The sequence below is a fragment of the Ceratotherium simum genome, chromosome 32 (assembly GCF_057802395.1).
Source record: "Ceratotherium simum simum isolate JZ-2026a chromosome 32, ASM5780239v1, whole genome shotgun sequence".
NCBI lineage: Eukaryota > Metazoa > Chordata > Mammalia > Perissodactyla > Rhinocerotidae > Ceratotherium > Ceratotherium simum.
Window position 1 is genome coordinate 10191110 of NC_141931.1, and position 23175 is coordinate 10214284.

The 23175-nt window shown below is 35.9% G+C and overlaps 1 protein-coding gene across 1 annotated transcript in view; it reads right to left on the reverse strand.

Moving 5' to 3' along the window:
- Window positions 1-23175, reverse strand: part of GPR158 (G protein-coupled receptor 158) — a 385607-nt gene that overhangs the window by 110423 nt on the left and 252009 nt on the right. Inside the window, exon 6 of the mRNA XM_004425290.3 lies at window positions 9981-10049. Within this exon, the coding sequence (XP_004425347.2) occupies window positions 9981-10049 (69 nt within the window). The remainder of the gene's footprint in view (window positions 1-9980; window positions 10050-23175) is intronic.

Here is a 23175-nt window from a genome sequence, read left to right on the forward strand (position 1 = left end):
GTTTCAAAATTGAATGTTATATACATGTTACAAACATTAACAATTCAAAAATTATTAACCAACAAAAATCAAAAAGTGGGAGGAGGGGGCAAAGGATCTGTATTTGAGTTCAATTTCTTGCTGTTAACAGCTAAAGTCAAGTGATACTGTCTAAAGTTGAAACATATGGCTAAGTAAAAAAGAATTAACCCAATTTTTGAAACATTTTATAATCTTCTTTAATTTTTGAAAGATTTTTTAGATTTTAGATTTTAGATTTTAGATTTTGAAAGATTTTTTAGAACAAATAATGCTTGTTGCAAAGATTCATTTATCTAAAAATCAGTAATATCTTTAGCTTCACTTTCAATTTTTTTTCACAAGTTTTCAGCTTCACTTTATTATTTTAATAAAGATTACAATTTTTTTTTTTGGTGAGGAAGATTGTCCCTGAGCTAACGTCTGTGCCAATCTTCCAGTATTTTGTATGTGGGATGTCGCCACAGCACGGCTTGATGAGCAGGTCCACACCCGGGATCCAAACCCAGAACCCCAGGCCGCTGAAGTAGAGCACATGAACCTAACCACTACGTCACTGGGCTGGCCCCACAATTAACATTTTTCATTTAAAAACTCTCAGAGTAATCTTACCTGTATCTCAATTTCCGCCACTCACCCATTTTCTATTTCATCTTATGTATGTGCATATACAGATGTCTCAAATGATCAAAGGTGAACAATGATTATTTTTGGATGATTTTTGGATGATAACTTTGGTTGATCTTTTATCTTTTTCTTTGTGTCTTTCAATTTTGTTCTAGTTTACAAATAATGAGTAATTATCTTTCACAAAAGGAACAAAGTATTTTTTAAGAGGCATATAGTCTAAATGGTGTTTATTTTAGCAAAGACGATCACACTAGCTTTTTACTGACAAACTAAAGCCAGGGGTCCAATTCTCAACTCTTTAAGGCCCTTTCAGTTTATTAAAACTCTTTCAGCTAAAGGAAGATTATTAGTTAATTCCTGACACATCACTGACCCAAGACTCTTAACCAAATATCCTAGAACATGCATACTGAATAGGCTTCATGCCTTTGCCTGTAGACAGCCACTCCCACTGACGATCAGACTTCTCTCTGGGGGGTTGACAGGGAAGAGGAATACAGGAACTGTACTGGATAAACGGAATCACACGGAATTCCAGGACAGTTACAACCATTGCTTCTGTTCCTCTAACCCACCCTATAGAAAAGAACAAAGTGTTTTGGCATCACATTCTTCAAACTCCCTTGAAGGAGGTGGTCTAGTTCTCTGATGTCTTTTGATCTCAATATTTTAGCCAATATTCCTGAAATCCTCTAGCAGTCTGGGAATTAAGAGTCTTCTACTCCCATATTCTTTGAGCTACCTTGGCATGAAACAACTATCCCCACACTATTGTGTTCTCGATAGTACTGCTACGCTCTTTAGTATTTAACTTTCCTTCCAATTCCTTTTTCTCTTTTGTTCTCTTATCAATCCAAATGGATCTAAATGACACCAAGTAAGATGTAGTCTAGATCAGCTTAAAAAACTGTGTCTCCAGGATGGAATCTGAGAGTTGAGGAGAAATCTCCTTACAAAGATCCCCATATAACCGAGGTTTGAGAAACACTGGCCTACTAGTAAAATTGGGAACTCTCTCCCCTTTATCTCCCTCCCTTTAAGCTTTATGCACGGGAGCAACATCCTTCTGTTTTCTGTCTGCTTCTGGATGATGTGTGTGCTCTACACTGGAGTAAAAATAATCCGAGTTTTAGTTTTAGGCTTTGGGTTGATCATGGGAAAAGCAGTCTCTTAACTTCGGGTCTGTGCCACTGAAACCAACCTGATATGGTTTCATAGAGTTATTTATTAGGTTGAAATGTAAAATTGCCATTTTTGTAGGTAAAACGGTGAATATCAGAAATTTCATATGGTTCAACAACATGGTCCATCTGAGCTCATAGAGGTTTTATTTTGGGTCTTACAGCCAAACCTCAAGCTATTTTAAATTGGTGCCCTGTTTTATCCTCTGTGCCTTTTATTTCCTTGGAGACCTAATGAGGAAGGGTGACTGACCAAGAGGGAGTACATGGCCCTCCCTGATTACCCAGTTTAATGCCATTTGAATCTCACATTCATACCCTCTATTAGAAGCACTGTCATGCTTCTCTGCCTTCTCCCAGGTTGCACCTGTAAGAGGAAACCACTCCAATGGAGACCTAACACTACCTGACTGGGGTGTGGGGTCTCCCTGCATCTCCTCAAGTCCTAGTGGTCACCTCGGTGTCCCCTGACTGTGGTGTGAGGTCTCCCTGTATCTCCCCAAGTCCTAAAAAAAAAGAGTGCAAGACCAGGAGTCAAGAGACTGGATGTTATTCTTGGCTTCCTCGTTATCTAGCCAAGAAAAGTTAGATGAGTTGCAACTTCTCTCAGCCTTTCTTCTTTCATTTGCAAAACAGAGGTTGAATAAAGACTAAGTTGTGTCTTATGTCCCTTCCAGCTCTATCTTGCAGTTCTTTTTCACAGGATCTGGGGTAGGGGGACAACCTGAAAATAAGTACTAGATTTACACAGGTACTGGTGTCCTTTACAGAAAGGCACACCAGCCAACCAAATAGATAACCAAGATTAGGGGAAAAAAATTCACCTTATTAGCTGAACTCAGTGGTTCAGTCAAATCAAAAACAAACTTCTAGAATCCATACGTTACTAATTAATAGTAATTACAATCCATATTATAATCTGTAAAATGTCATTTCTATGTAATTTAACAAAAAAAATACACTTTAGTTGATTTTTTAAAGTTATTTTTTCTTTCTTTCATAAATTGTATGAAAGTTTTTAGGTGATTACAAAGGCTAATAATTTGTTCACAAATGTATGGACTTCGAATCATGAGTCTCTTTTGAGACTCTGTAAGAAAATGTTTTAAACGCTTCAGCTCTCTGCTATCCAATTATAACAATGCTAAATTTAGTGAGATTTTGGTTTGTCCTCATCTGCACAATGATGATAATCTCTAATTTGGACTTTCCAATATAAGCATTGTTATGAAATCGTCTGTAGTCTAAGATTGCTTGGAAAAGGCAAAAATAACCTTAATTCTTGCAAATCTGAACAACAATATGCAGCATAAAAAGAAGAAAAGGCTCATTGCATAACAACTCAGTAGAACAGTGAATATCCCCAAAGCCTCCTTCCATGGAGTTACCCAGACCTAAAAACAATTCTGCTTTCTTCGAGTACGCTTTTTAAAAAACTGTAATGAACCACAGGAAAACTTTCATGAGCACTTCTGGTATAGGACACACCAGGAACAAAGAAAGTAGGTAAGATATTTAACATATAAGAAAAGTATAGGCCGGCCCCGTGGCTTAGCGGTTAAGTGCTCGCGCTCCGCTACTGGCGGCCTGGGTTCAGATCCAGGATGTGCACTGATGCACCGCTTCTCTGGCCATGCTGAGGCCACGTCCCACATACAGCAACTAGAAGGATGTGCAACTATGACATACAACTATCTACTGGGGCTTTGGGGGGGAAAAAAGCAGGAGGATTGGCAATAGATGTTAGCTCAGAGCTGGTCTTCCTCAGCAAAAAGAGGAGGATTAGCATGGACGTTAGCTCAGGGCTGATCTTCCTCACAAAGATAAATAAATAAATAAATAAATAAATAAAATAAATAAATAAATAAATAAATAAATAAATAAATAAATAAATAAAACTGTTAACAACAACAAAAAAAGAAAAGTATAGACCACATTTACATCACTGAATGATTAGAACTTTGGCTATGCTAGGTTTACTTAATTGCCTTTATCACTTAATACAGAGATCTTCTTTGAAGCAAAAACTCTAGCCAAAAGTTATAAATTTCATTTCTGCAAAACCCAAGGAAGCCAATGAGTCCTAGTCTAATATCAAGTTACTCTTCTTGTCAAGAATGCTTTATGCACATACATCCATGCACACAGACACACCCCTATGTGGCCAAAGACTTGACTATTATTTTCTGAGACATCGTCTCCTACTCCCTCACCTAAAATAAAATTACTTTCCTGGCCAGACTCAATCAAGAGTATGTTTTAATCTTCTTTCTCTCCCTGTATATCTTACGTGACATCCAAATCCTCATTGAATAATTTTTCCCTTACTGTCTTCAGAGCATGAACACAAACTTAATTAAAACCGAGGTACACAGTATAAACTTCAGAGGTACACATTAATATCTCAAGCAGTTACTGAAAGAATTTATGTTATGAAAGATGAAATAGACAACTCGTTAAGCATGAAGTCAACATCATGAGGCATCCTAATGTTTATCTTGGACAGAATTTGTTTGGTAAGTCTTCTTTTCCGATTTTTTCTTCCCAAGCATATTAGAATTATCAAGCAGAAGTGCTGTCTTTTTATTCTTTTTAAATTCCATTTCTCTCCCCTCTTTTTCTCTGTGTCTGATATCATCATGGGTACAGGTCCATCAGATATCTTTCAAAATCGGATCCCAGTCAATTAAAAAGTCTTTAATAACTGCTTTAGCAGCCTAACATTTACTATTCTTTCAAACGTTTTTCTTTTCTAGAGTACTTCTTCCATTTGAGAGGCTTTAAAATTCTTCTACAGATTTTAGGCCCATGCTTATTAATATGACTACTTGACTTGAATAAGTACAACTCTTATAAGTAAAAATAAACCAAACTTTCTCTAACACCCTAAGATAACATTAAGAAGTGTCTTATTGCCTAACTGTAGGCACTAAATAAAGTAATATAAATAAGGACCGTCATTCTTAGTCTTCCAATCAAGCAGATTGGAGGCTACTTCAACAGGACAATAGCCACTAGTTTAGGGTATAGTTCTAAGTTCACCCAAGTATAGCCTCAACCATTCATTCACTGCATATTTACTGTGCTTCAACTATGGAGACAGGCACTGGGCTAAATGTTACCAGTGCAATAGTAGGCAAAATGGAAACAGGCCCTTGTTCTCACAGAACTAGAGTGCAGAGTGTGCAGGAGAATGATATTAAACAAATAATTGTACTTTTGAATGTATAATTACAAACTGAGATAGGTGTTGTCAAGAAAGAGAGTGGGATTCCATGAGAAGTTGTTTTAAGGAATTTGACTCAGATTGGGAGTCAAGGAAAGCGTTTTTGAAAAAGTGACACTTAAGTAGAAGTCTAAAGGATGACTTGGTGTTAATTAAGCAAAATAATTGGTGAGAGGGATGTGAGGAGAATGAAGAGAGGAAGACTCTTCAAAACTGAAGGAAAAGCACGTGAAAATATATGCCTACAACATAATATACCTACGACAAGAGGCATATTAATTGCAACAAAAAGAATAAAATACCTAGGAATAAACTTAACCAAAGAGGTGAAAGATCTGTACACTGAAAACTATAAAACATCGTTGAAATAAATTGAAGAAGACACAAACAAATGGAAACATAGTCCATGCTCTTGGACTGGAAGAACTAACATAGTTAAAATGTCCATACTTCTTAAAGCAATCTATAGATTCAACACAATCCCTATCAAAGTTCCAACAACATTTTTCACAAAAATAGAACATAGAGTCCTAAAATTTATATGGAACAACAAAAGACCCCGGATAGCAAAAGGAATCCTGAGAAAAAAGAACAAAGCTGGAGGTATCACACTTGCTGATTTCAAAGTATACTACAAAACTATAGAGACCAAAACAGCATGGTGCTGGCAGAAAAACAGACACACAGATCAATGGAACAGAATTTAAAGTCCAGAAATAAACCCACACATCTACGGACAGCTAATTTTCGACAAGGGAGCTAAGAGTATACAATGGAGAAAGGAAAGTCTCTTCAACAAATGGTGTTGGGAAAACTGGATAGCCACATGCAAAAAAATGAAAGTAGAACATTATCTTACACCATACACAAAAATCAACTCAAAATGGATTGAAGACTTGAATGTAAGACATGAAACTTCTAGAAGAAAACATAGGCAGTACGCTCTTTGACATTGGTCTTAGCAACATATTTTCAAGTACCGTGTCTGACCAAGCAAGGGAAACAATAGAAAAAATAAAAAAATGGGACTACATCAAACTAAAAACCTTCTGCACAGCAAAGGAAACCATCAACAAAATGAAAAGACAACCTAAGAATTGGGAGAAGATATTTGCAAACCATATGTCTGATGAGGGGTTAATATCCAAAATATATAAAGAACTCATACATCTCAACAACAAAAAAACTAACAACCCAATTAAAAAATTGGCAAAAGACCTGAACAGACATTTCTCCAAAGAAGAACAGATGGCCAACAGACACATGAAAAGATATTCAACATTATTAACTATCAGGGAAATGCAAATCAAAACTACAATGAGATATCACCTCACTCCCATCAGAATGGCTATGATTAACACAACAGGAAACAACATGTGTTGGAGAGGATGTGGAGAGAAGGGAACTCTCATACACTGCTGGTGGGAGTGCAAACTGATACAGTCACTATGGAAAACAGTATGGAGAGTCCTCAAAAAATTAAGAATAGAACTACCATACGATCCAGTTATTCTACTGCTGGGTATTTATCCAAAGAATATGAAAACATGAATGTGTAAAGATACATGCACCCCTATGTTCACTGTAGCATTATTCACGATAGCCAAGACTTGGAAGCAACCTAGGTGCCCATCAAGGGACTAATGGATAAAGAAGATGTGGTATATATACACAACGGATTACTACTCAGTCATAAGAAACGATGAAATCCAGCCACTTGTGACAACATGGATGGACACTGAGGGTATTGTGCAAAGTGAAATAAGTCAGAGGGAGAAGGTCAAATACCATACGGTCTCACTCATAAGCAGAAGATAAAAACAACAGCAAACAATCACATAGAGACAGAGATTGGATTGGTGGTCCAGAGGGGAAGGGGGGAGGGAGGAGGGTGAAGGGATGATTAGGCACACGTGTGTGGTGATAGATTGTAATTTGTCTTTGGGTGGTAAACAAAATGTAATCTATACAGAAATCGAAATGTTATGATGTACTCTTGAAATTTATATAATGTTATAAACCAATGTTACTGCAATAAAAACAAAAAAAAGAAAATTTCTCATCTCAAATTTGGTGAAGTAAATAAAAAAGCATATATTTCCCCCCACACACACACAAAAGAGGCATATTAGTTTCATATTGCTGCCTTAACATATTACCACAAATTTCATGTCTTAAAACAACACAGATTTATTATGTTAGAGTTCCGGAAGTCAGAAATCCAACATGGATCTTATGGAGCTAAAATCAAAGTCTTCCTTCTAGAAGCCCTAGGAAAGAATCTGTTTCTTTGCCTTTTCCAGCTTCTAGATGCTGCCTGCATTCCTTGGCTTGTTGTCTCTTTCATCCATCTTCGAAGCCAGCAATAGCCAGTCCAACCCTTTTCATGACGCCATCTCTTTGGTTCTCTCTCTTCTGCTTCCCTTTATCTAGCCCATCTAGATAACCCAGAATAATCTTCATCTGAAAGTCCTTAATTTAATCACATCTGCAAAGTCTCTTTTTCCATGTAAGGTAATATATTCAGAGGTTCCAGGGATGAGGACTGTGGCCATCTCTGGGGAGCCATTATTATACCCTACCATAAGAGAGGTTGTGTTTCATTTAAGAACTGAAAGTAGGTCAGCGTACCCAGGTGCAGAACGTGAGGAGAAAAGTGGTACTGGATGAGGCTGGCGAGGTGGGCAAAGACCACACTCTATACAACATCATAAACCACGTCAAAAGTTTTGATCTTTATTCTAAGAACATTGGGGAAGCTATTGAAATGGTGACAGATTCGATTTGATATCGATTTGATATTTTAAAATATCCCTCTGGCTACTGGATAGAAAATGTATTTTAAAATAGCGGAGCTCCAGGAAAAAGATGATGGCATCAGGAACAGATTTCAGATGATTAAAATTATTATTCAGATCATTAAAGTCATTTCTGGTCTTTCATTTCCTCATTGAGTGACTCTATAACTTTGGTTAAATACCTGCCTGGTAGTTCTATGGGGAAGATTAAACGTTATCATGTACAACACGCCATTTATACAGGAAGAGTACCAGGCATGATAAACAGTCTTTGCATTTGTATATTGCTTCTCTTATTAATTACTATACATAACTCTATGCTAGTAAATTAGAAAACTTAAGTAATATGGATGATATTATGGAAAAATATAAACTGATTATACCTAAATAAATTTCTGTCTTGAGAAATATAAAAAGTAATTCAGAAAGTAGAAAACCTGAATAAATTAAGAACACTTGTACACAGTGAGTGAGGGAAAATGACTAGAAAATGAGGTAATGGAGGGGGCAGGATCCAAATCATGTTGGGCCTTGTAGACCATTCTCAGAATTTTGGCTTTTACTATAAGTGAAATGGGGAACCTTTAGGAGTTTTTGAGAAGAGGAGTGCCATGGTATAACTTTGGTCTCGAAACTGGCTGATATTTTGAAAATAGACAGATTGTAGGAGGTAAGCACGGAGGAAGAGAGGCCAGGAAGAGACTATGGCAATAATCTAGAAGAGATTGATCATGGTTTAGACCAGGGAGGCAGCATGTGGCAGGGAGTGGTTCCATTCTTGCTGTACTTTGAAGTGTTTTCTGATGGACGTGAGAGAAAGAGAGGGGCCAAGGATGACTCTCAGGTTTTTGGCCCCAGTAACTAGAAGGATAGAGTTGCCATCAACAGAGATGGGGAGACTGACTTTGGAGGCAAGGAAGATCATTATCTCAGCTAAGAAAATGATAGCTAAGAACATGGTATGGAATTCTGCTGGACTTTCAAGTGGAGTTGTCAAGTAAACAGATGAATATGAGTTTGGAGCTCAGGGGAAATGTCTAGGCTGGAGATATAAATTTTGGAGTCACTGGCACATAAATAGTATTTAAAGCTTTGAGGCTAGATGAGATCACCAAGGGAAAGTGTAGATTAAAAAGAGCTACAAGAACTGAGTCCTAGGCACTCAAGTATTAAGAGATGGGAAAGAAGATTAAGAATCAACAAGGAAGGCTGAAAGAGAAAACCTACTGAGGTAAGAATACGGTATCCTGGCAGCCCTACTTTTTCCTTCTGTAACATCTATTCACCTTTTACATTCAGTCAAGTGATTTTTTATTCCCTAGACTTGCTTAGGTGTCTCCTCTAAGTGCCTCCACAGCATCCTGCCCTTACCACTCTCTTAGCTTTTGTCACATTGTATCATAATTGCCTGTATTTACTCATCTCCTCCTCTAAATTCTAAGCTTCTTGAGAGAGGAAATCAAGTTTATCTCCGTCATAGAGTATTCCCAAAAATTAGCATCATGATACAGTAACTGCTGAATACATGTTGGTTGAATTGAATTAGTAAACTCAGTACTTACCTTCTGGTTGCAGATATGTTACTGGTGTGATAGGAAGAGTCCTCTATGATTATCTATGCCACTAGCACCACATACACATTTATTTTATTCTAGTTATTTATCTATGTAACCATTTGAAATTTTTTAGCATTAACTAGTTGGTGTGTGTCACAGTTCTGATTCAGGTGGAGGAGGAAGATGAAGGAAACAAATATTTATATGTATATACCAAGCATGACTTCTGTATGCTAGCTCACTTAAGCGTTTAACCCTCCTCACAAACTTGGGAAGAAAAGGATAATTAGCTCCATTTTACAAAGTTTAGAAATGCTAACTAACTTGTCTAAGGTCCCCATTAGGTAAGAGCCACAGTTTAAATATCTGTAAAGCCTTGTTTATATATGTATATCTATATGCAATAGATATACATATATAAACTTGTATACAGATATAGATATATAAACAAGTAACATATTTTATATATATAATATATATAAGCAGTTTTATATATATAAACACAAATATAAATTACTGCCTAAGCAAAATAAAACAATGGCCACTTTTAAAATACAATTATATTACTTACCGGAAAGTATAGAAGCAGAGACCCAAAAAGGATAGTTTCCAACAGGATAAGGCCTGATGCCCTGATGCTCTAAAAAATAAAATAAAAATGTCATTGTTAACTTACATTTCTAGGAATGGGTGAATTTATGCTATTGCATCAATGCCTCAACCAGTGGAACAGCATTCTTTGGGGGAAAATAAATGAAAATTGGCTAGTATTTCAGACAGGTGGACTTAACTGAAATATGCAAAAAGACTAACTATAAAGGTGATGGTAGACTTAATGATGCTGCCAGTGGTTTCACGGAATTTTATTCTTTAAAATTTGAATCACTGAACAGTCTGAGCAGATGAGAACATTATCTAGAAGATCCTTTCAATCCAAGAAATTCAGAGACACAGAAGATCTTGCCCACATTTGTGAAACATCCACAAGTGCATACTGAATGCTATCCCTAAAACACTTCACAAATACCTGCAGGATGATTTTGGTGGATAAAACAAACATATGCACAAGGTCTTGGCATCTCAGTGATATATCTCCCACCATGTCAAAATATAGTCCCCCAAACTCACTAACAGAGCTCCACTACATGAATAATATAAATCACATTAAATAATGGCAGCATCTCGCCTTGTGAACATGCTTAAATTATTCTTAACTCAAAATTCAAAAGAATAAGTTGATTTTCAAATAAAATTTCCTGAATATTTAAAGTTTGCTAAGAATAAATATTTAATAGTCTTAAGATATTTTATTAGACTCAAAACAGCATTATCTTTCCAAAGCAAAATACTTAGAGTTGTGGCAAGAAATAGAAGACCTAACAATCAATCTTATCTTCTAATAAATTTTGCTTCGCTGAGTTCAAATATCAATATAGGGTTATATCTGGATCAAGAATACAAACACAAAAACAAGTCATTCTAGAGTCCCTGAGTTTTCACTAAACGCAGTCTAAAATGTATACAGAAATTACACTTGATGCAAATATGATATCATAACAGGAAAATAATTTGAAGTAGCAGCAATTATTTTCAACAACAAAAAGCTAAAAAGCCAAACCACAAGATTCCATTACATAAAAAGAAATATCAGATAACTGGACAGCCAGAGAAAGAACATTCTAATTCCTCTTCCACAAGCCTGGTAGGACATTGTTAGACACATAGGAATACTTTATGTAATCCCTCAAAAGAACTCAAGGCTTTCATTAATCTAAGAATTTGGGAATGGAGAAACAAGTTTAGTCAGTGAACAGACTTGATTACTTGAGTGGCTTCTTGCTATGGGTCATTCCTTTAGCTAGCAGATAGACGCTTTTAGTGAAAAGAAGACTTCTATCAGCAAGCTTTTAAGTGGGTTTTGGCTGGTAAAATTTTCAAGATGGCAAATTATATTTGCATAGCATATGCAATTATTATGAATGATTGTGAATACTCTATAGTTTATTTTTTAAACTTTCCCCCTAAATGACACCAAGTTAGAGTGAGAGTCCAAAATATTACATAAGACTACCTGTAAAACAACCTATGCAAGATTGTTTGATAAAAGGGGATATGAAGAGAAGCTGCAAGGCTTCATGGAAAGGACAGACTTTAGAGTTCACTTCATCTCAGCTTGAATTATGAAACAACCACTTTGATTTAGGTGACCTTGAACTTCAATGGTCTCACCCATAAAATGGGGATCCTAATCTTTACCCTATTAAATCTGACGGGTTTAATAAAATATGAAGCGTAAAAAATGGCTAGCGTCGTGCCCAGCACTTGATAAGTAGGTATGTATTCTTCAAGGTAGAAAACAGCGCCAGGATGATGAATGTGAAAACCACAGAGGTGTATATATATAGGTAATATCTAAAATTTTTTCAATGCTTGGGATCCAAAATTACCCGAGCAGAGCCAAGAGCCTGGGGGTAGGGAACACAGCAGTCCTTTTTTAGGGCCAGTAGGTTCTTAGCTGTGTTATAGTCATTACTACCATACAATAACAGTGGTAGTGATCCACGCTTTTACGTATTCTCCGGGCACATAACCTGTCTCCTTTTCATTTGGAAATGTTGAGCAATCTTCTTAACCTTCATTGCCTTGCCCCTGGCTGAGCAGAGGGGTCAACTATTTCAAATTATAAATTGGAATGCCAACAAGTGGTTCCATAATCAAATGTAAGGCCTATTCTAAATGTGCACTTTTCCTTTCAAAATATTCTTGGGCAGAACTGACTTCATGGCCTCACAGGATGAACAGGTACCTAGCAGGTGGGACTTCAGGGACAAAGGAGAAATCTCATGCTCCCTAAAACATTTCCCCCGTCTTACTGGTACTGGAAGTTCTTCTAACTAGAACAAAGTATTTTATTTTGTACTTGGTGCCAAGGATTAATATATAAGTGTTGTAAGTAGTACACTGACAAGTCCAAAGTGAAGAACAGGAATCTTTTCCTTAGAGTCTAAGTGATAGGATGAGGAAGGCGAGAGGAGGCACTAAGTGTGTATGGGAGAGAGAGGGGATTGAAAAATGAAGATGGGCAAGAGAGATAATGAACAAAATAATAGAGGCCAAGAACAAGTTTCATCTCCTACCAGTTTTGCCTGAGATAGAAAGGGCAGTATGGAATTGTTTTTAACCAGAGTTAACTAACTGGGAAACTCTTGAAAAACTTTATTGAAAGATGATCAACAATATACGGTAGGATACTATTTATATAAAACACATACACACAAATCAACACTATACATTATCTCGATATATATAAATATATCAAATACAGGTGTGGGGGATACATATTAAACTGATAACAATGTTTTTTTTCTGGAGAAGTGGATAGATTTGGGGATAGATCAACTTATCTGGAAATATTTTAATTTCTTTGGAAATGTAGTCATATACTGCTGTGTAATACATATTTTAATAATTAAAAAAATAAAATTAAAGAAAAACCATCTAAAATGTGTCTACTCAACTGTTAGAGAATTCCACCATTAGGTATCATAATAAGCAAAGAATTCTAAACAAAGATCTTCCTTTAACTAATATCTACTTAGTAAGTTTTTGTTCATTACCAACTGTATGCATAAAATTATCAAACAGTATATTATGATATTTATAGGTGAATAGAAAAATGGGGGAGTTATCACTGAGCCTAACTCTCTGGTTTAGAATCCATAAAGCCTGATAAACATAATTCTAGAGTTCACAATAGAGGCGAGCAGATGCCACCTCGCTCCACTCCATCCCACTTTCCCCATTTCTTAAACTTTCAGAACTGACTTATGGAGGTTTATAACAGTCGGATATCAAACCTACAGACCCAAGAAAATGGCTAATCTTATTATACCAATTTTATCAAATTATGTCAAAGTCAATTTCTAAAGTCCATAATCCTGGGATGCAAAGTATACAGGCAGAAGATGAAGCGCAGCTGTGGCTGGCACGAGATCTGCTTAGGATGTAAGCACCCAGAGGAAGCCAAGGCACTGCAAGTAATAAGACAATAAGAATGCTGAAGTCTGAATTTTTAAATATAATTAAAATGGTTTGTCATTATTTCTTTGATTTTACAGGAACTAACGACTTCATTTATATTTTTAAAACATGTTTAACCACTGGGGAAATCAATGTATATCTTGCTACAACAGTGCAGCTATTTTTTTTTCAGTTTTATTTATTTATTTATTTATTTGTGAGGGAGATCAGCCCTGAGCTAACATCTGTGCTAATCCTCCTCTTTTTGCTGAGGAAGACCAGCTCTGAGCTAACATCTATTGCCCATCCTCCTCCTTTTTTTCCCCAAAGCCCCAGTAGATAGTTGCATGTCATAGTTGCACATCCTTCTAGTTGCTGTATGTGGGACGCGGCCTCAGCATGGCTGGAGAAGTGGTGCGTCGGTGCGCACCCGGATCCGAACCTGGGCCGCCAGCAGCGGAGCGCGAGCACTTAACCGCTAAGCCACGGGGCCGGCCTGAGTGCAGCTATTTTTAATCACAGCCAATTTCTTCAGCCTTGTAGCAATTAAAGTTTTTCTATTATAAAAGGAACCTCTGAGCATTAAGATATTTTCACACAGTTGGGCCCCAGAAAATATACCAAAGCAACAGAATTAGATGATAAAAAAATGGACTACCATAGGTTTAGATGACAAACCAAGACTCCATAATCTATACCATTTACAAAAACAATTAGCCACTTTAGCAGGAGAAAAGACTGAGCTGCACTTTTTCTTTTAATTGTTCTCTCTCTATAGAGAAATCCATGGACAGGGAGATTACAAATGAAACCTGACAAACACCTGATGAATGAATTACACAATAATAAATTGGAAGCAAGATGTAAAAGGTGGTCCTGAAGAGAATCCTAACATTGAGAGGTATGAGGACACTATGTTTCAATAATTTTATTTACAATTACGTAAATGGATGAGAACAGACTACATCCAGTTTGATAGACTATATGCAACTAGTTTGTCTTAAGAAGATCTGTGATGAAGTATTGAAAAACCAAGAAATTAAGAAAAATTTGTCAAGGAACAATTGCCCAAAATGTGGTCAGTTAAAATCAATGTTAGTTTTTCGGAAGAATTCTCAGTAATAAAAAAGGTACAAAAAAGGAGAGGAATATGGTCAGGGCAGAGCATCCCAAAATGAAATATAAATAATTCAGAGAATTATAAATTCATGGAATAAAACACAGAGGTTTCATATCCAGATGGTTTAGAATCTCAGAATTGGCTGCTTATTAGTTCTGTGACCTTGGGCAAGTTGTACAACCTTCTGCCCTTCAGTTTCTTCATTTATAAAAGGGGTGTAATGCCCACCTTGCAGTGCTGTTGTAAAGATTAGCAATAATGCTGCCCAGCACAGAGCAGGCACTCAGTCAACGGCAGTTCATCATCAATCTTTCATGGACAGACAGAGGAAGTGTGGTCAACAGACTATCGAAGCTCACTCAGTCGATGAGTGACAGAACAGGGTCCCGTCATCCTCAGCTGCTGATTCCCAAGTCAGTGAGACTTCCTCTGGACATACAATCTGACCCTTTGTCATTTTCTTATCCAAAGGAATAGAACTACATGTAATAGTATAATAACAAAAACACATAGCAGTGATGGAATATTTAAAAAAAACCTACAAGAAAGGGGTTTAGTTCAGATGTTATAAAAAAAAGTTTACTAGTCAATTTAAAATTCCTGACAGTTTTATATAAAAGATTAAAAGAAACTGTCACACCGTCTTAACTAGAAATTCTTTCTAATTTCCAAGACTTCACAAGAAAGCCCCTTTTAGTATGCCATGATAATTTATAGTGGAGCTAAGACCTTTTGGAAAAATAAGTTTATCCAAAAATAAAGTTTAGAGTAATGTACACATAGTTTCATATTATTTAAAATAGTACAGCACACTAAATAAAGAGAAAAATCAATGATATTTTATACAAGTGAAATTAGAAATAACAAGTCATTCATTATTCAGAATGAGTCACTACTGCTGGGCAGAAACGTCTTATGGTTGCTTTCGCAGGCTTTATGCGAGATGCTTGCCTATTCACTTTGCTTTGTTTCAGGCAACATGAACACTTAGAGATGCTCCCCCCAGGGTCTCATCTTTCAGTTCAGTGCCTGATTTTATGACTTGAAGTTGCTGACTCTCATTGCAGTTGCAGAGATGCAGAATAACTTAGATGCATCAGAGGGAACATTCTGGATAACCTTTACTCAGCCAAGCTCATCCCTTATGCTTATGTCCAAAACAACTTAATACCAAAGCACTCCCTATCAGCCTTCTTCCCATCTCACAGCCCCTTTTCTCTGCTAAGACGCCACTAGAATGCATTCCTAAAATGTGGATCATCACGTCCTTACTTGTCCTTATTTCTCCCACAGCTTCTTTGCAAAACTAGCTGCTACTTCTCTGTAATCTATTTGCAACCTTCAATTCCCTTTTTCTTTCAATACTAATAAATAGAGTAACTCATGTTTCACATAATAGAGATAAATTCTCTAAGCATACAGAAGTGAATGGCACAGACTAAAATATTACAAAAAGGATCTTGCCTTGAGAAGAATTACTGTACATCCTTAAATAAAGTGGCAAGAAATTATTGAAACAAAGCATATCATTTGCTTAGACTTCTATTATTGATTAAAAGCTATTGAGATTAATTGATATTACTTTCAAATAAAAAGTAGATCCTTGAAATAACAAATTCCTCCCCATGAAAAATCCTAATGGAATAATAACAATTAAAACATAAAATATTAAGTATTTTATAATTTGACATTAATGAGATAAAACACTTCGCTTGCTTTTTCAAATATTAATCTTTATTACACTGAGATAAACTCAAATATCATCTAGTCTGACATCAACCATCTTTTAAAACATAAATGTTTTTTACACTTGGAGAAATTCTAGAGACTTCACAAATCATTGCCCATTTGCACCTGACTGCTAAGTAGCAACAGATCTAAGCAATCTTTCTTTATCATTTAAACATTTTCTAATCTCAGAAATTTTTTCTTTTTTTATTTTGTATATCGAAAACTGTGATCTGCAAGGTAACTACTTTAAAATATTACTGGTGAGCCAGCCCTGATGGCCAAGTGGTTAAGTTCGGCGTGTTCTGCTTCAGCAGCCCAGGTTCGGTTCCGGGCACAAAACCAGACTACTCGTCTGTCAGTGGCCATGCTGTGGTGGCGGCTCACATACAGGGACCAGAACATACAACTATACACAGCTGTGTGCTGGGGCTTTGGGGAGGGGGAAAGGAAGAAAATGGGAGAATGGTTGGCAACAGATGTTGGCTTAGGGTGAGTCTTCCCCTGTGGGGAAAAAAAAAATACTATTGCCCACACATGGGCAATAGAACCCATCAAATAAATGCTAGCTAGACAACATTGACATTTCCTCAGTCTTCTTAAACAGGAAAAAAATGTGGGAACAGGAACAAATTTGCTCAGAAGTGTTGAGCTTGTCTCCAGCACATTGTCAATCTTCTATAGCATGTTTGGAAGTGTACGGAATGACTAGACAAAGTGTAAAACAGAGACATTTCATACTTTGTCTGATATTTGGAGATAATCTAAATATTCTAGGACTTGTTTATGTTCCTTATTTTATACTACACATTAACACAAGAAGTTTCAATTCTGACAAACCAGTGTACAAAGAAATATGATGAGCATTTCAGTGAATAAACCAATAGATGATTTAATAAGGTGTAAAAGATGCCCCTATTTGCAAGATGAACAAGCAGTTCAGAAATTTAAAATAGCAGTGTTGTATCTGACAGGCAAAAAACAAAGGTGGATTACAAAAAGGGTCGTGAGAAAACAACTACTTAGATGCAAGGATGATGGAGACAGGAATTCAAAACTCAATCTCTGAAATAGTATAAATATTTCTAGATTACACAGAGTAAATTGGATTCTGCTTTTAGCCAAACTTGGGAGCATTAAAGAGACCATTAAATGGGTATTATGGAATTCAGTCCACATGGAGGGCATCATTCTTAAACTTGTTTGCCAAAAGACAAAGTGAAAAAAAGGAAGGATATATTAATTAACTAACATCCTGTTTACATTTTGATTGTCAATTCTAATAATTTGTTCCACTAAATTCTGCTGTTTCAGTTAGTCTTAATATTTATTAACAAATCATGACATGTTTGCAATTAAATAATTATCTTGGTATTTTAGAGTTTTATCTCATATTATGAACATGGTTCAGGAAAGATTTTCAAATAATAAATTCATAAGTTTTAATTAGATAATAAATGCTAACACTTCATACAAATTCAAAAAGGTCAACTGAGAGATGTTTTGATTAGTCTTCTTTCTTCTCTGCATTGGATCCTACTTAGTTACTCTTTGCTCTGAAATATATTATACAAATGCATTAGGATAGGTTACCAATTCAAAAAGACACAAGAAAAATAATTAAGTGCATGCAAAAATTTGACAGCAGAGAATTACTGAAAAGTTAAAACAATGTTATAAAACCCAAAATTAGAAAAACAGTTTTACAGAATAAAAGATTTTTACAAAGCAATTGTGTTTAATCTCATCAAAAATTAAACTATTACTAAAGAAGTTTTCTAGAAGTAATAAATTTTTGAAGCTTTTTAAAGTAATGATTCCAAATCTATATCTTCAGCCTAAACTTCTTTCTGGAGCTCTCGACCCATATTTTCACTTGTCTGTACGACAGTTCTACCTGAATGACCTATAGGCACCTCAAACTCAAGATTTCAAAGACTAAATTTTTCCTTGTTTTTCTCTTCATATTTCCCATCTTGGTTAATGGTAATCACTACTTATTTTGTAGTCAAACTACCTCTGAAATACACAGCTATAGGCTAGAAATAAAAGAAGTAGGTTTAATGAAATATTCATGGTTTTATTTTTGGTATTTTCCAGAATCCCCCAAATTTTGTTGACTGTCTCACTAAATAAATGAATAAGTAACCAAATAAATGACTAAACTGAAAAGCAACATGCATGCTGATCCATATTCAAGGAGAGAGGAAATTATTCACTTTTAATCCATGGCTCCTCTATGATTTAGAGAATAAGTTAAACAGTAAAAATCTTCATAAGAGGAGGAGGAGGAAAAGGAAGAGAAGGAAGAGAGGAGGGAAGTAGAAGAAGCCATCTGTTTATGTTTGATTTGGCATACTAGTAATTCTTGGTTTCACAGGAGTAAAAATGGGTGAGGCAGATGGGGTGGGTGGAGGCAGAACCAAACTCAGGCATACATGAAGTCACTGTCCTCTCAGCTTCCTCTCGGATGCCTCCCCCCGTATTTATTGTACTCTCCTGCCCTCATCTCTCCCACCTCAGACAGCCAATACTTCCATGCCACCCTTTCTGTCATCTCATGCAGGCCTGCCCTCTTCAAGCAAGGCACATATTTCAAAGTAATTTCCATATTCCTCCTAATCCTCAACTTCTAATTTTTTCCAAGTCTTAATCTTACCTACAAATGATAAACAAAAGAGATATAATAAATGACAATTACGGTGTTAGTGATTGAGAATAATTTAATGGTTGCTCCTCCAGGTAGGACTTGGAAGACAAAATAGACAGTTAACACTTAAAATCTAAAGGCAAAGATCTTGAACTCTGAAACTTAAGAGAGCAAGGTTGACAGCACAGTGGGCCTTCTGGTGTCCCCAAATATCACTGTCTATGACTATTTCTTCTGAGACTGTTCCTATACAGAAGCAAACCGAGGTATCTACATCCAATCAGAAACTGGGATACAGAGGTTCCTTTCAAGAAGCAAAGAAACCCCATCATCCTCATCTTCTGTTGAAGATTTTAAGAAGCAATTCATATTTCAAAAAACTATTTTATTTCTAGTTGTGCACTTAAATTCCTTCAAGAATAAGTCTATCTAACTAGAACCACCATACATCGGTGCCTCAGTAACCCCCTAAGCCTTTGCTGAGGGCAGGCTAAATGAGTAAGTTTGCTTCTCTTTACTCATTTCTTTCTTTGAAGCAGAAGCTTGTGTAATAAGGAAGGTGTCTTTGAAATCTAGCTTTCATTATGTTATGGGTTTCATGACATGCTGTGCAGGTGTGATTCCAAGGTCCAGAACAGCAGTTCTCTTCCACTCCCATGAATATACTCCATTTACTATAGTTTTCTCCTTGTTCCCTTTTTGGCTACATTTTTAAGACCATGAAAGAGATATAAATGCGTAAATTCTGGGAATGAAAAAGCCAACGTGGAGGGAAGGGGGGTGAATCCAGAATCACTGTACTGGTGAAACAGGAACCCAGAAGCATATCTAGTATTGCTGGTTTGCTCATTCAATGGCATATTTCCCAACTGAAGACACCTCCCAACTTTAACAAAACGTTGATAATAAAAGTAGTAGTAACAACAACACTTATAACAATAATAATGATGATGACAGCCAAATTTCTGTACCAGCCATTATTCTAGGCACGTTACATTAATTAACCTGCACAAAAACATTTAACCCTCACAACAAATAGTAGGTACTATTATTATCCCCACTTTATAGATGAGGACCCTGAGGTTCAGAGAGACAAAAAAAACTTGTCCAAGGAAATTGATAGAACTGACAGTACCTAGTAGTATCACTCAACTTTGCCCCATCACTTTCAACATCCAACTCTGTAAAGCTGTCATTTAAAATAGCATCTGGATAGAGGCTCCCAAAGCAACCTTTACTAACCTCCCACTTAAACAGAATGACATGTGTGAAAGAGAAAATCACTACCCTGCTGTGAAGAGGGAATTCAAAGCAGAAATACAAATAGAAATAAAAATGTAAAAAGGACTCATCCTTACAGTAATTGGGAAATATAAATTAAAATGATATTATTTCATTTTTAACCCATTAGATTGAAAAAGCCAGAAGGAATTGATAATAGTGATCACTAGCAGAATGCTAGAAAATGGGCACTTTCATACTGATGGGAATACAAATTGATGAAGCTTTTGTGTAAGCGGTTTTGAGTGTCTGTACTCGATTATACCAGCAACTCCACTTTTAGGGAGTTTATTCTTAAGGACTACTTGCAGGTTTGCAGAAAAATATATGCTCAAGAATGTTTACCAAAGCACTATTGGTACAATACCTGGTGAAAAAGTTGAAAAATTGGAATATCCATCAATAGCAGAGAATATAAACTATGGTTCATCCATGTGACATGATATTATGCAGCAATTTAAAAAATGAGAAAGACATATGCACAGGCAGGGAAAGAGCTCCAAGGACTTTTTAGAAATAATTTTGAAATAAAAAGCCTTTATTAGCAAAAGGCATGATATGCGTGTATATACATGTATCATATTTTCTGGAAGGGAAATAGAAGTGGGAGGAAATGGGGGGGCTTCTACTTACTGCTTTATATTTTTCCTTAAGTGTTAATTTTGTACAGTAACAATGTATTCATTTCATTGTATGTAAGTAATAATCAACTAAAAATCCTAAATGCCAACAAAGGAAGTGAAGAAAGAATAGAGAGAGGGATGAATGGAGGGAGACAGGTAGATACTCAAAGTAGATCAAAAACAACAAAATATCATCAAATTAGAGTCTATTTACAAGAGACTTAACTACAAGCTTCAAGTGGAGAGGTATTCAAAGATCATCTCTAGGGTCTGGCATGTAGTACGCATTTATACTTATGGGGGAAGGAAATAAGATAAGTGAAGGTAACCACCAATCCAATCTCTGGTTACCAGAGGGGAAGGGGGGAGGGAGGAGGGCAAAAGGGATAATTCGGCACATGTGTGTGGTGATGGGTTGTAATTAGTATTTGGGTGGTGAACATGATGTAATCTATGCAGAAATAGAAGTATAATGATGTACACCTGAAATTTATACACTGTTATAAACCAATGTTACTGCAATAAACAAAAAATTAAAAAAAAAGAAAGACATGAATCCCCCAAAAAAAAAAAAAAGATAAGTGAAGGTAAAAAAGAAGGTAAGATGGAAAAAGTAAAGTCTAGAGAAAAAGAGAATACACAAAAATTTAACATATAAAAGCAAAACAAAAAAAAAGAATCTCACTGCCAATATCCGTCAAAGTGAAATTTAAGGTAAAAAAGCATGAAAGGAAAAAAAGGACACTTAATATCAATCGAAGTTATTATTTTCTTAGAAGCTATCACAGTCGAAAACCTGAACATGGTGAGAGCCCTGTAACACAAGGACCAGCTCCTGCTCCCTCCTTAGCCCCATCTGAACTCTGTTCCCCATCACTCACTCGGCTTCAGCCAACCTGGCTGCTTTTCGGTTCTACAAATGCAGCTGCTCCCCATCTGAGGGCTGTTGGAGCTAACCTCCATCTAGCTCACTTCAACTCATTCTTCAGGTCTCAGTTTCATTGACTTTTCACACAATAAAGATTTTTTTGAGTGCAAGCTTTCCCATAGTCTATGTTCACTGCACACAGTACTTCCATGAGTGGTACGCTTATCACAACTGAAGTTAACGTGGAAAGCCACATTCATAAGGATCACTTCCTAACAGAAAGAACACCTACATAAACAAACTGCCAAGTTCTAGCGGTAAGGTGGGCATTCTTCTTAAAAGCAGTCACAAGATAAGGACACCTGATATCAACATTAGGATTTTACATTATTCTGGAATTTCTACTAAGTACAATGAGATACGAAAAAATAAATAAGAGCTATAAAGACTGGAAATGAGACAACGTTATGATCTGGCAGGAAGTTGTCCTAAGAAAATAATCCGAATCATACACAAGATTCAGTTATAAGAATGCTTCATGCACAGTTTTATTCATATAGGGAGAAAATTAGAAACAATCTACTTCCCAAAAAGTAGACAAATGGTAAAATGAATTATGATATACTCTATGGTACAGTAATATGATGTCAAGAAATCCAAAGTTTTGGGGTACATTTAATGACACAGAGTGTATGATTATAATTTGTATCTATAGAAATATTTTTATATTAAATATTAAATACTTTGGAACACCAAATAGTAGACTTACGGGTGATTTTTACATTATTACTTAACATTTTCAGTATTTTCCAAACTCTGTAAAATATACTTATATTGCTTTTATATATAGAACGGTTTAAAACTCTAATCTCACAGAAAGATTGAAAAGATTAAAGTCATAAAAAGATATCTTCTAGAACCGTTAAAATTAAAGAAACTGACAATACCAAATGTAGAGAGGATTTAGAGCAAGTGGAATTTCCATACATTACTAATGGGAATTTAAAACTGTACAACCACTTTGGAAAATGGTTTGGCAACCTCTTATAAAGTTAAAAATACATCTGACCTGTGACCAAGCAATTCTACTCTTAGGTATTATCTAAAAGAAAGAAAAACATTTGATCACAAAAAGACTTGTACAAGAATACTCACAGCAACTTTACTTATAATAATTAGAAAGGGGAACAACCCAAATATCCATCCAACAGGAAAATGGATAAATAAATTATGTAATAGTCATACAATGAAATACCACTCAGAAATAGAAGGAGACAAGTACTGCAACCAAGATGAATTTCAAAAACTATATATACCAAAAAACCAGACACAAAGAGAACATATTGCGTGATTCCATTTATATGAAGTTCTAGAACAGGCAAAACTAATCTATGGTGACAGAAATCTGAAGAGTGGTTATCTCTGGTTGGGAGTGGAGAGAGGCATGGGGATTGATTGGGAAGGGACATGAGAGAA